At 42.3% G+C, this 14440-nt stretch overlaps 1 protein-coding gene across 2 annotated transcripts; it reads right to left on the bottom strand.

Annotated features, from left to right (window-relative positions):
- Positions 1–1682: 1682 nt before the first annotated feature.
- On the bottom strand, positions 1683–5902 carry LOC307014658 (uncharacterized protein; the record flags this gene model as incomplete). 2 transcript variants are annotated; one of them, XM_079642718.1, is made up of 3 exons in its annotated part: positions 3733–5901; positions 3131–3309; positions 1683–2743 (listed from the first exon to the last, which is right to left on the bottom strand). In XM_079642718.1, the coding sequence occupies exons 1-3, from the start codon at positions 3804–3806 to the stop codon at positions 1683–1685; spliced, it is 1314 nt and encodes a 437-aa protein (XP_079498844.1). In that variant the 5' UTR covers positions 3807–5901. The 2 variants fall into 2 exon arrangements, 1 of the variants encoding a protein (XP_079498844.1); XR_013801278.1 differs by lacking the exon at positions 3131–3309 and having other exon boundaries at positions 2604–2743; positions 3733–5902.
- Between the last annotated feature and the right edge of the window lie 8538 nt (positions 5903–14440).

Raw genomic sequence — 14440 nt, 5'->3', positions numbered from 1 at the left:
GAGAACCCCTGAATTGTGAACTTGTTTGCATTGGTTGCAGCACATGCTAATTTTTCACTTTTCTATATTAAAGCTGAAGAGGATATCCCAGTTCCAAAGAGAGAGTACGATGATCTGAACCTGAGATACAGTCAACTTCAGGAGGAATATGTCAACCTGCGACAGGAGTTTGACACACTACGAGCAGAAAATGTAAAGCTGAAAGAAGAGCTGCAAAAATCTACATTCTCCTACACCACTGTTAAGTGCAATATTGGACAATTGATTTTTCTCAAAGGACTGACCTCTGTGGTCTTTGAGTGGCTGATTACAAAAATGATGGGCAGCGTAGAAAGAATTCACAACAAACTTACAGTAGAGGACCACCTATTGATTATATTGATGAAATTAAGGTTGGGCCTATGTAATACTGACTTGGCTTATAGATTTCAGGTGTCAAAAACCACCTTATCAAATATTTTGCGGAGCTGGGTCCCTGCTATGGCCTTGGTCCTCAAGCCACTCATTAAATGGCCAAGTAAGGGTGCAGTACTTAAATATATGCCAAAAATATTCAAGCGCAACTTTAGAAGATGCCGGTGCATAATAGATTGCACAGAAATGTTTATAGCTAGACCCAGTAATCTGACTTCCAGGGCCCAGACATGGTCAAACTATAAACACAACAACACCATTAAATATTTGATCGGCATCACTCCAGCTGGTGCAATTTCCTTTCTGTCTCCTGGGTGGGGTGGACGGGTTTCAGACAAGCAGATCACTAAGGAGTCAGGTTTCCTCAAACTTTTGGAGCCTAGGGATGAGGTTTTAGCAGACAGAGGATTTCTCATCAGAGATGAGCTTGCGGCCTATGGTGCAACCCTTCGTATCCCTCATTTCAAAAAAGGAAAGAAGCAGCTTTCTGCACAGGAAGTGGACACATCTAGACAACTTTCTCGTGTGAGGATCCATGTAGAGCGAGTTATTGGTCGGTGGAAAAACTTTAAGATTTTACAAACATTTATTCCTTTGTCGCAGGTTGACATACTAGATGATGTTGTTATTGTATGTGGTGCCCTCACAAACATCTGTAAGAGTGTTGTTCCCAAATGAGTTACACATAACCATGTATGACTTATAAAGTGATTTTACATTTGTAAAACATGTATATAGGCCTACTGTACTGAAAACTTAATGCATTTTAATAAACCTCCCCACATTGGCTGCCACTGGTGTGTCTAATGGTCCTTTCCCCCCCAGATTATCTCAACAATTCAGAGTGCAGTATCACATTTATTTGTAATGCTGTTACTAACAGAGTTTCATTCCATTCAGGTGCCATTAAATTGCCACTAAACATTAACAACATAGAAAGTAGGAGTATGTACAATATATTAGAATCAAACTGGTTCTGTATGTTGTAAACAGTAAATAATAATTTTAGGTCGCAAATTATCTCTATGGATACATATATAGCATTACAGAATAAAACTTAAAATATCTTGTTGCACTGAAGTGCATCTAGACACAGCTGTCAATAACAACATCAAATGTAAAGAAAAGGCTGATGATGAATTCATTGTTTCAACTGTAATGCAACTTTAACAACCAGGGAAAGACAATCCATAACCGACATCTAACACCATATCTGGTCTCCTATCACAATACAATACATTATATTGCCCACTCCTACATGAAGGCATTCAAGCCTCGACTCTCAGACATTTCCTACATAACCATGTTGCTGGCTTCCTTTTTATGTGTGCACAACTGTAGTGAATGTGGTTGTTGCATTTGACACAGATTATCATTTTACCAAAATCTGGTCTTTCACAGTATTCGCAGGCTCTCTGTGACACCAAGACAGGATAATGTCTTCTTGTCAGTAATTCAGGCAACACACTCGAGCTAAAGAACTCATGTGCTTTTGGCAAAGCCTCCTGCAGAAACTCTTCATTTCTTAGGATACGTTGCACAATGAACTTCTCCTTAGTCCACAACACAAAGTCACAGTAGCTAACACCACACACAAACATGTGAAGTTGAGTTTGATAGTAGTATGTGTGTGAATGTTTCAAAGAGAATGACTTGTCCAGACAAAACTGCTTGTCTTCTGTACATCCTTGAAGGCTATTCCTGTATTTGTAGGGACATTTGATCTCTACCACCCCTTTGCCACAGCAGGTACATCTTGCTATCCCATCTGGCGATGATCCAAGGTGTGGCTCAGAAGGTTGCACTACTAAGCCACATGAGCTGATGCTGAAATCTGGATGGCTTTGGGACATAAATGCAGTGTAGGCTTGTCTTGCCGTTTCCTCCATGTTTTGACCCCAGAGCACAGATGGGACATTTAACTCTGTTTTGTTGTACTGCATTATATCATTTAGGTATGTTTTGCTGATCTTGTCAGTTGTGGCTGCATGGTGAAATTTGGTGCTTGTGATCCGACCAGCCCTATAGTTCTGCCACTCATTTGACCTTGACTGTTTCCGTGTCACAAATTCCAGTTTCTCACATTGTTGAGGTTGTAGAGTAGTTTTTAGTTTGTGAAATGTATCCTCACATTTCACCTTCATTTCCTGTGGTGAGAGTTCCCGGAGTGTTGCATCAAATAAAGCAGTCAAGGGCTCAGGTAAGTCTGGATGCTCTTCTGAATCAGTGTCAGACGATGCAGTGTCCGTGTCACTGTTTTCCAGGCTCGTCAGCACTGCAGCACCTGGGTACACATCCAGCAGTTCCCGGATGTCATCATCTGTCAACACTGATAATAGAGCAACAAAAAGACACAATTAGTGTGCTGCATAATGTTCACATTTTAAGAATAATGACTGAATTATTCTAAAACCAGACCAGTTAAGCTGTAAATAACAAACAATCGAATTTCTAGAATCAGTAATCTGAAGACAAAAGGACAGACATATTCAAACTAACATAACTAATGATACTGAAACTATTCAAACTGAGCGTGTATGTTTACAAAAAGTCATGATGCCACGTTGGTCTGTAGGCCTTTTCATCTCTGCATCACCAAGTAACACCTTTCTCAGGCTACATTATGGTGTCAAGACACTGGGGAGAAATCCTGAGAATTAATTAAATGCACTATGGCAAAAGGAAACTTATCTAGGCTCTGTCAACTATTACATGCCTCTGGGTGTGATACTATTCTTCCTAGCAGATGTTGAAGCTGCTGGAAGTTGCCTGCCAAGCCTCTTTGGTTTGCGGAAGCTGATTTCCCTCAATGGAGCTGGTCTGACTTCTTTCCTGCTGATGTCTTTCCACATGCACAATCCAGAAGTAACCGCTGCTTTCTCTGTCCTTCCCATCCTAACATAGAGCTCAACTTTGAATCATATTGCAGCTGCATGGCTGCAGCACGACCCAAGCCTGAAAATTCACAAAATCATAATAAACATACTGGGCTTGAAAGTAACATTTGCTCTCAGACAAATCTCGGCTCTGGCTATGAAGTAGGTAAACATCTAACTTACTAGACATGTGAGTATCCTAAGCTTAATCAGGTTTTGAATGTAACTGAATGATATTGGCTGCTGACATTTTGAACCCTGTTGTCACTGTGTTGTGGTTCATGAACATGTTAGTTTCAAACCCTGGTTATGATGAGAAAGTTACAGGGCAAGGCATACGATTTTTGATATGGAAAGGAGAGTAATAGCCAGCTGAAAGGACAGTAACACACCCCTGAACTGTTACCTACAAGCCCACAACACCAAATAATAGGCTACTTACCCCGCCATACAGGTGCAATTCGCTGTGAGGACGTAGTTTTCTCGTTGGTTGATTATGACCCAAGCCTCATACATCGTTGTCTTGTGTCCTTGTCTTTGACTAGGGAGAATTTCTGATCTCAAAATACAAAACTCTGAGTCTATGTCATGGTATTTGAATTTCTGTACATGACCACAGACAACGTATTCGTAAGCATCCAATGACTTATAGGCTCGTAATTTCTCTCTGGTTTACACGCTCGGTTTCTCAATTAAATGGGTATATATATCTCGCCACTGTATATTCGGCCACTTGCTAACGTCTTCAACCCACATATCAATAGAACACGGATCTGGAAGTCGGACACCATTTGTCAAAGTCAACTTGTTAAGGTAACATTCACGATCTTTAGTTGATAATCCCCTTGCGTAGCTTGACAAGCTGTTTATCTCTGCCATCCTTCTGTTGCCACAATGCGCGCGCATACGTTCTACGTCATCATTGTGTACAAACACAAAAAGGGTCTATAGAGCTATCCCCTATTATCAAGAGGACCCCTGCTGCTGTTGCGGTCAACTTTTCGGTCACACCAACTGAATAAGCTGGACGGGTCTCATGTAAACTGCGACTGATGTATCCGAATGGTATGTTGGCTTTATGTCCATAAATGTAGAAGCGGTGTGAAATGTTTCTTCAGTGGTGCCACATCTATTTTTGATTTATTTTTGTTTGTGTTTTTGTTGTTTGTTTTTTTTGAGGGGGAATGATTTCATAAACGGTCAAAACATGGATGATTTAACAGATGTAGACTGGTTTTTTCTTCGGGATATACATAACATAAGTGAGCTAAGCAGTGATGAGGATTACAGGTATGAAGACCTGTCATTTCCTCGGGGGTCGGGCAATATCAGTGAAATAGCAGGCTCAGCTGAAAACGAATCTCCTAGCCCCTCAGAAGCAGAACCCCACACAGCTAGAGAACTGTCTTTTCTTGAGGATATGCGAAACATGCATGAGCTAAGCAGTGAGGAGGAATACGCTTTTGGAGACATGTCTTCTCCTCCGTGTTCAGGCAGTATCAGTGAATCAAATGACGAAGCAACAGTTGCATGCGTACATTCCCCCTCCTCTGAAACAAACTCAATCTCTCCAGCATTAAATAACGCGATGGAATGGGCACTAGACTCTTACCAGAACCGGGGGCTTTTAAATCAGCTCCCAGACGATGTACTCCATCTGAATGGACAAAATAGCAAAGCTTCAGCCAATGCCGCATTACCAGTTTCCACTGTGCAAGATGGTGGATATATTAGTGACACTCTGAGTGACTCTGAATCATCAGTCTAAACCAGGGGTCGGCAACCCCTGGCACGCGTGCCAGCATTGGCACGCGGCACCGTAACCAGTGGCACACTAGGAATAAGTGGAATAAGTGTGCAAAAATATTTAAATTGTATTTTCGGATCCTGAACGAGACTGCCGCCAGAGCGCGTCTCCCCGTTACCTGCAGAAGGAAGCCATGCACGCAACGCAGCCCCGCTCTCTTTATCTCCAGGTGAAATTCTGCCGCTTTCCTCCGTGGTGCAGTGCTGATCGTTTCACCACGGGGGAAAGCACTTCACTAATTGCAGTACCCATAAGGAGCTGTACAAATGCCGCAGTTTTTGCGTGGCTGTGTTTAGTTGAAAGCCCAGTGGTGATCTGCTCATCTCTCATCGACATAATATGCTACAAAGGGGCGGACTGGCCATCTGTGTGTTGAACTTTCCTGTCGGCTCCCAGACCGCAGTCGAGGAGGGCAGAAGCAACAAGCTTCAGGTTCAATAACCCACTTTAGAGAGAGGCGAGCTCTTCTTGGGAGGCCGTTGCATTTATTTAGCTGTTTTTCTGTTTCACAAAATACATCACAGACCTCTGTTTTTCTGCTTCCTCGTTTCACTTCCAGAAACATACACACGTTCTCTCCATAGGTTCTCTCACTGTCGCTCTACCATCCACAAACACACATGCACAAGCCACACCCCTCTCTTTCTCTCTCTCTTAAAGGGACAGCGATCTCATCTCACTCTGCATGACCCTAATATCATAGCATGTGTGCTCTGGAGAATCACAGAACGGACGATCGACCTTATTATTATGCCGTTTAAACCAATTATTTAAATGTGTTTGTTAAATTCGGTATCACGTGAGTTGCGCTGACAGGTCCACACACACTGCTTCGAGGCTCCCCCGTCCTCCTGCTGATAGTTGACGAGCGTCAAGCTCCTCAACCCCCCCCCCCCGTTGATTTGATAATTCTCGATCGTTGGCACGCTGATAACAATTATTTTTTTAAATGGCACTTCATATCAAAAAGGTTGCCGACCCCTGGTCTAGACAGTCCAAAATGGTGGATATGTTAGTGACACTCCGAGTGACTCAGAATCACCAGTTTCCTCCATGCAAAGTGGTGGACATGTTGATCAGAATGACATTCCGAGTGACTCAGAATCACCAGCCCCCTCGTTACAACATGGTGGAGGCGCCAGCCGAAATGCCTCAACATGTGTTTTCTCTCGACCTGTATTCAATAACACAGAACTGCGTCAGTCTCTAGTCCTAACTCCTCATAACGATGGCGTAGACTTTGCGGCCTATTATAGGGTTCTGATGAGCAATGTACATGCTATGCTACTTGAGGCTTCTGCACGGAAAGAGAGGGAAGATCTTGTACAGATTGCACTGCAAGGTGAACAGCTACAGGCTAACGTGTCAGCCATTTTAAATGCCCATGGTGTTAATAATCTGAATGATTTTGAGGATGCCCTGTTCAATGCAGTGCAGTCAAATTTGGAGGTAATGGCAGACAGCAATCTTGAGCTTGTGGTGCAAATTGTTCAATCACCCCGTGGCGTGGGTGACAAACGATTGGCTAGTAAAATGTTGGACAGTGAAATTTTCAGAAAGAAGAAGAGGTTTCTTTACGTTGTTAAGAACCCTTCCAACCAGCTGTGTTTTGCTATTAATTTAGCCATGTTGTTGCATAAAAACATCACTGATAGCGAAGCTTATGAACGCGGTATACAGATTCAGAGGAGGGTGGGTTTGACAGATCAGACAGCTGTGACATTCAACGACATTGATAAATTCGAAGAGAGTCTGAAATGTGGTGTTTTACAGAGGCGACGATGATCGTGCCCACTGTAAATTCCAGACAGACGGCCCCAAACGAGACAAAACTGTGTTTTTGTTCCTCTTCAAAAACCATTATTATGGGATTAAAAACTTGAAGGGGTTTTTAGGCTCTCCATATGTCTGCGAACATCGTTATTCAGTAGGGATGTAACGATATACCGAATATTGCGGTATCGCGGTAAATAAACTTCCCAATACCGTCGTGATTCTGACAAAATCTACCGCGATTTAATTATTATTTTTTTTAAATATATATATAATTTTTTTTAAACACTTTTTTTTTTTTAAACCTTTATTCAACCAGGTGGTCCTATTGAGATCATCGATCTCTTTTTCAAGAGAGACCTGTCTAACATGGCAGCAAGTAGGTTACAACATGAAAATAAAACAACAGATATTACAAAAGGACATCATATTTACAGGGCTACATTGACACACCTAGAGACATTGACAAGTATCAACCATATATTTATATCTCGACCTGTCAATAAGCCTGGCATTAGACTTTTTCGCTGTCCGTCATTTCGACAGACAGGATCGTAAAATATCCGTCATAATCCCTTATTACCCGTCGGGTCTGAAAAGTTCACGATAGAGCATGCTCGTGAACTGTCAACGGGGGGGGCGGTGTTATGCCGTGTGTGCATGCACCTCGCGGGACACGCACAGCGTAAAGCAAGACCTCCCAGATATCTATTGATCTGTACGGCAAAGTACGGTTTGGAAACTATATCATTTCCTTTTGGAGGGCATGCATAACACGGCATAACACCAGAGCCTGGCTGCGGGGAAACGTTGGCACTGTTCCGAGTTTGTTCTAATCTGTCAAAATGACAGACTGCTTTCAGATTTTTCCGTCATTGTTAAATAAAATATTCGGTTAACGCGACCACTGGTGTCCCAGCAACATCAGTACCAAGCGAGAGAGTTTTTTCCAGAGCAGGGGATATTGTAAATGCCCAAACATCCCAGCTTATAAATACCTGGAAATGTGGACATTCTCATATTCCTAAAAACCTGTCTGATGATGCTGAGTGAGTGACTAGTGAGTTTGAGTTGAGTTACTTGAAAAACTAAAGTGAAACTTGATTTATTTTATTGCAGGGTCTGATTATTAAATGTCCTTGTTTATTTGTGATATGCAATGGCATAAAGAAAATGCCTACTTTGTTTGGTAGTACTAGTACGTACAAAAACACTGGTTTTCTTGTTCCAGTCTGTTACTGTCACTTTGTTTTTGACACTTTAAAATACTGCTATCCTACAAAAATGCTGTAAAAATAAGATTTATTATGTAATAAAAAAACATTTTCCGAGTAAAAAAAGTGTTTTATTGAAAAAAAAAAAATCTGATTTTTTTTCTTCCCTTTATGATTCAATATCGCGATAAATACCGTACCGTGGACTTGTTATCGCGATATTATCGTACCGTGCGTTTTTGGTATCGTTACATCCCTATTATACAGGCTACAGCTCGAAGTGGCACACACCTGTACTGGTCATTGTTTTGTCTGCCTTGACCCCTCATGTACTCGGGAAGAGTTTAAACCCATCTTTTGTAAAGATTGTAACAAAACGTGCCGTACGGTTGGATGCCACTCTCGACATAAAAAACAGACACAGAGAGCATCAGACATTGCCAGTAACTGCGATTTACACAAAAAGTGTGTAGATTGCCAACTTTCTTACTACACCCCCAAGAGTAGTGCAGATAAAACACACAAGTGTGCGGTGAAGAAATGTAAAACATGCGGCGAGAAATTACCCTCTGCTTCTATAGGAGAGTGTGAAAAACATCTGTGTTACATCGGAGTGTTACCCAAAGAGACAGAACACAATGACAACATTGTGTTTTATGATTTTGAGACAATGGCGGGGGCAGAAGGTGTACATGCCCCTTTTTTGGTGTGTACAAAAACCCTTGCAGGCGAAATTTGGGTCGCTGAGGGTGCCGACTGTGCACTGCAGTTTCTGGCATATTTTAGGTCCCCCAAATTAAAAAATGCAACCTTCATCGCTCACAATGCTAAGGGTTTTGACAGCTATCTCATTATCAATGCAATGATTGAGCAAGGGCTAAAACCCTCTTTGATAATGCAAGGAAGTAAAGTGATCTCTTTTACTGACCAGGATTTCGGACAAAAGTACATAGACTCACTGCCTTATCTCTCTATGCGTTGAGCAGCAATGCCAAAAGCTTTGGGATTTGAAGATAAAATCAAGGGGTACTTCCCTCACGGTTTCAGCTCTGAGGCCAATCTGAGTTATATCGGACCTTATGCACAGGTACTTTTGATTTTCGAAAGCAGGCATTGCTTTACTGTAAAAACGATGTTGACATTCTTGCCCAGGGCGCCACTTTATTTCGAAAAGGGTTTCTCGAGGAGACAGGAGTGGATCCTTTTAGTCGGGGGACCATCGCTTCTACTTGTATGAAAGTTTTTACAACAAACTTTCTACCGCCAAAGACCTTAGCAATTCCCCCACCCGACGACTACCGCCGTGAAAACAAGACGTACTCGGACGCAGGTATTCAGTGGCTGGAATGGGTGGCCCAAGCCGAAGGCGTATTTATTCAGCATGCGTTGAATGAGGGCGAGAAACGAGTGGGTCGTTTTGTCGTGGACGGTTTTGCTGAATTTGCGGGCGCAAAGATTGTATGGGAATTTCTTGGTTGCTTCTATCACGGTTGTCCATCTTGCTATAAGGGCCATGAGAAAAACCCCTTGACAGGTGGCACATTTGAGCAGCTCCATGCTGCCAGCGAGGAAAAGCTGCATGAGCTACAGTCTGTTCACGGGGCCAAAGTGATCGTTATGCGGGAGCATACGTGGGGTGAGATGAAAAAATCCAATCAGGATTTGCAGGCTTTCCTCAGGGAATACAAAGCTCCAGAGCCACTGACCCCTCGGGAGGCTTTGTACGGGGGCAGGACATGTGCAGTGAAGTTGAGGCACACGGCAGCGGCCGATGAACTGGTTCACTATTGTGATTTCACCTCGCTCTATCCTTTTGTAAACTGTACAGGCCTATATCCACTTGGACACCCCCAGATCATATTCCGAGATTTCAAAGATCCTCAGAGTTATTTTGGGTTAATCAGAGCCACAGTAGACTCTCCCAAGGGTCTTTACTTTCCAGTCTTGCCCTACAGAACTGCAGCGGGCAAGCTAGTGTTCACCCTCTGCCGTACATGCGCTGAGCTTAACAACCAACAGGGGCCCTGCATGCACAGCAAAGAGGAAAGAGCATTAACAGGAGTTTGGGTGACCACAGAGTTAAACAAAGCCCTGGATATGGGGTACAAGCTGACTCAGATCACAGAGGTGTGGCATTTTGAGAACAAAAGCAACAGCATTTTTGTAGACTATATACACACATTTTTGAAGGGCAAACAAGAAGCATCAGGTTATCCTTCAGAGGCCACAGATGATGAGAGCAGAAAAAAGTATGTGACAGACTACCATGCTAATCAGGGGATCTTGCTGGATGCAGATAAAATCAAATCAAATCCAGCCAAAAGACAAGTGTCAAAACTATGTCTCAACAGTTTCTGGGGCAAATTTGCCCAGAGAAGCAATCTGACTCAGACTAAGATTGTGACCAAAACAGAAGAATTTCTTAACCTCTTGTTTTCAGCTAAACATAAGGTTAAGTATTTCTCATTCCTCAACGACAGGAGGGCTCTTGTTCAGTGGTGTTACGGAGAAAATTGCTATTCTCCTCCCAACAAGGTAGATAACATATTCATTGCAGCATTCACCACAGCGTATGCCAGACTGAAACTATACAGTGAGTTGGAGAAATTACAGCACAGAGTTTTCTACTACGACACAGATATTATAATCTATGTGACAAGACATGGGGAGACTCCACTGCCCATGGGGGTTTATCTGGAGGATCTGACAGATGAACTGGGGGGCGACACAATTGAAGAGTTTGTTTCAGCAGGCCCTAAAAGTTATGCTTACCAAACCAAAAATCAGAAAAAGGTTGTGATGAGAGTGAAAGGGATCACACAAACGTACAAATGTTGTGAACGAGTGAACTTTGACAGTCTAACAGATCTGGTGGAAGGCTACGTTCAAAACTCTGAGAGGGGGAGGGTAATTGAGGCTCCGCAACACAACATTGTACGGAATAAAGAGGGTTTCGTTTTGAGAAATGTGTCATTCACCAAAAAGTTCAGAGTTGTGTTTGATAAGAGACGTCTGCTAGACAGAGGAAATACTTTGCCTTTTGGGTATTGAGAAATAATAAGAAGAGACAAAAATGTTTTCACCCAGCCAAATTGATTTTGAGCCCAGACTACGTGTTCCTTTTTCTTGTTTAGTAGTTGGTCCCAGTGGGTGTGGAAAAACTTTTTTTGTCAAGAATGTATTGCAAAATTGTATTCATGTGATGAGTGTACAGCCTCAAAATATTGTGTGGATTTATACTTCTTTCCAGCCCATGTATGCAGAACTGCAGGAAAAGAATAAAAATATGAAATTCATCAAAGGTCTGCCTGAATCATTTGAAGACGAATCTCTATTTCCTCCTAATCAGAGTCATTTGATTATATTGGACGATGTTATATTTCAGGCCTCCGAACATCCGGAAGTAGTCAGACTTTTCACCCAATACCGTCATCACAAGAATATGAGTGTTATGATGCTTACACAGAATGTTTTTCATCAGGGGAAAAATAGTCGTACCATTAGTTTGAATACTAATTACATGGTCTTGTTTAAAAAAACCCGAGACAGATTGCAGATGAACATACTTGCTCAGCAAATATACCCTGGCAATAAATCTTTTTTCCTACAGAGTTTTGAAGACGCCACCAAAGAACCTCACGGTTATTTAATGGTAGACATGACCCCCAGCTGTCCAGACATCTACAGACTTAGATCGGGAGCACTACCTAACCAGTGGTTAGTTGTTTATGTACCAAAACCGAAAACTTGAAACAGTATGTCAGCCCGTTTAAAACGAAACATGCCGATGCTGAAGGCCTTTTGTAACGCCAAGCCCTCGAAGCGCAAGGATATACTCAAGAACTGCTCCACGGATTTTCTTCAATCACTCTGTGAGCTGTCTTTAAATCTTCTAAAGGGTAACATTCCACTATCTGGCGCCCAGTATAACAAACTGAAAAAACAAAAGAAGATTATCAAACTCTTGGCCAATAAAAAGGCCAATTTTAAAACTAAATTTAAGGCCTTAAGAAAGCAATCTGGAGGCTTTCTTCTGCCTCTGCTAGGTGCTGTGATTCCCGTTTTAGCGCAGCTTTTAGGAGGACTCATTCGATCATGAGTCAAAAGATGTTTTTGTTATCACCTCACCAGTTTAATCAACTCAATCAGGCGGGTGTAACTAACCCCCATAGTAAGGAAACAATGAGACGCACTGCCGAAGATGCTCTGGATGAAAAAATGAGAGCGGTGTTAAACGAAACAGGACCCTCTTATGAAAAAATAAGAAAATACAACGGCTTGCTGCAGCGATATCTCACCTTACTCAAACAAGACGGGCAGGAGGAACGACATATTGCTTTAACTCTACCCGAAGACACGGGGTTGGTAAAAGGAGAAGAAAAGGATGACATGTCCAATGATAAAATAAAGAACGAGGTACTTCAACACCTCCCTAAGCGTTACCGTAAGAATGCAGAGTACATTATGAGTAAATTAGTCACGAGTACAGATGGATGGACCCCCACGGGGGAATTTGTAGAAAAGGGTTGAGCTGTAAAAGGTTCACACATGTTAGATTTATTTAGACATCTGTCGTCCTCGTATAAAACAAATGTCCAGGAGCCTAAAGGCTGTTTTTTTTTATTTTTTTATTTTTTTTTTATAAATAGTATGAATGAGCTCAACATTCCTTTATCAGCTTTTCAAAACCTACCTGCTCGTGAACAATATCGTGTAGTCAAAGAGGGCGACCTATATGGAGAAAATATGCCCAAAAGAAGAAGAAGAGGAAATAATAAGTCATCTCCAACGACCCTCAGCCGTGAGGTGTCAGGAACCCTAGACACCGCAGATGCGGAAGAACCTCAGAGTGCCCCTATTAAGAAGAAAAGAATAAGGAAAGATAGAAAAATAAGCCCCAGCTGGTTACATTTTACCCCATAAAGTTGTATTCTATTTTTGTTTTCAAAAAAAGACAGTCACCTGAATTAATTTTTTCTTCAGACCTTTTTATTTTTATTTTCTACATTTTGTAACAATCTTTAAACATTTGTAGAGAGCAAACACTGTGGTTAAAAAGAGTGTCTTTATGACGTCTCTCACACCGTTGGTATTTTTTCACAAAATTAGTTACAGCAGCATCATTTTTTATCACATCATCTTGATACAGAGACAACTCATTTTCGTAAGACAACCCAGACGCTCTTTTACACAGTTAGAAAAAACACAATGCTGACCAAAGGCTGTAGACATGACATTCTGAAGCTGTTGATTGTGGTGTAAAATAGTTCAACCCGGAGAGACGTGATGTATGGAATACATATTTATTGTTACACGTCATATAGATGGAATAATTGCCATGATAATAACAACAGGAGAATGGAATGGTGTTTGGCGATTAGGCCCCGGTTTGCAGGATAATCATTCGGGAGGGAAAGAACCGCTCCGATGAAAATCCCCGGGGTCTAGACACTGGTGGTGGTGATAAGTAGGTGGGACCGGTCTGGAGGAGGAAGGTTAGCTTTGTCCTGAAGGAGACTGGAGGCGAGAGGGGTGGAGGAGGGTTGCGTGTGGTCACCTGAAATGACAACTGACAGGAAGGAAGAGCAGGCATTTAATTAATTAATTAATTAATTTTTAACAGACATTGCTCCAGATAACAAACCGTACATCAAAAAATGTAACAACAAACAACTAAACAAAACGTAACGGGGGAGGGGGGGGGGGGGATGGATGCAAGGATGACTTCCTAAGACAGCTGATTGTGACATACACAGGACATTACATACACAATACATTATACATTACACAGGAGATGCCATATTGACAGGGTTAGATAGGAGAGCTGCGGACAGTGAACCGCAATCCTCCTGTCTCCCCTCAAAATCCCCCAGCAGAGAAGCTGCACGCTCCATGTTCAGTAGGTCCAGATACTCCCTCAGCCATGAGTCCCTAGTAAAGCAGGCTGGTTTGCGTTCCTTCCAGTTTAATAGGATGAGTCTTTTTGTGGCTAAACAGCCCAATGTCCAGAGCCGATCGGTAGTCCTTGCAGGATTGCCATCTGGCTTGAGACCCAGTAGACATGCAATGGGACATGTAGGGAAATTAACTTTTAAAGATTCAGACAATAAGGATATTACTTCTTACCAAAGTTGTTTTACCGCTGGGCATTCCCAGAGTAGGTGCAACAATGTACCTCGCTTGCCACATTCATGCCAGCATAAATCTCTGTGTTTATTTTCCATCTTGGATTTTGTAACAGGGGTGATGTAAAGAGCAGGCGTTTAAGGAACCTAGGAAGACCTAACCATGAGTCACTTACACGTCACTCTATTGCTCTCGCCCCCCTCATTAAACATGTGGGCGTCACCCCTCAG

Source organism: Notothenia rossii (assembly GCF_949606895.1).
Source record: "Notothenia rossii genome assembly, chromosome: 8".
NCBI lineage: Eukaryota > Metazoa > Chordata > Actinopteri > Perciformes > Nototheniidae > Notothenia > Notothenia rossii.
The sequence above is the reverse complement of the archived record's forward strand: the minus strand, read 5'-3'. Positions and strand labels throughout refer to the sequence as shown.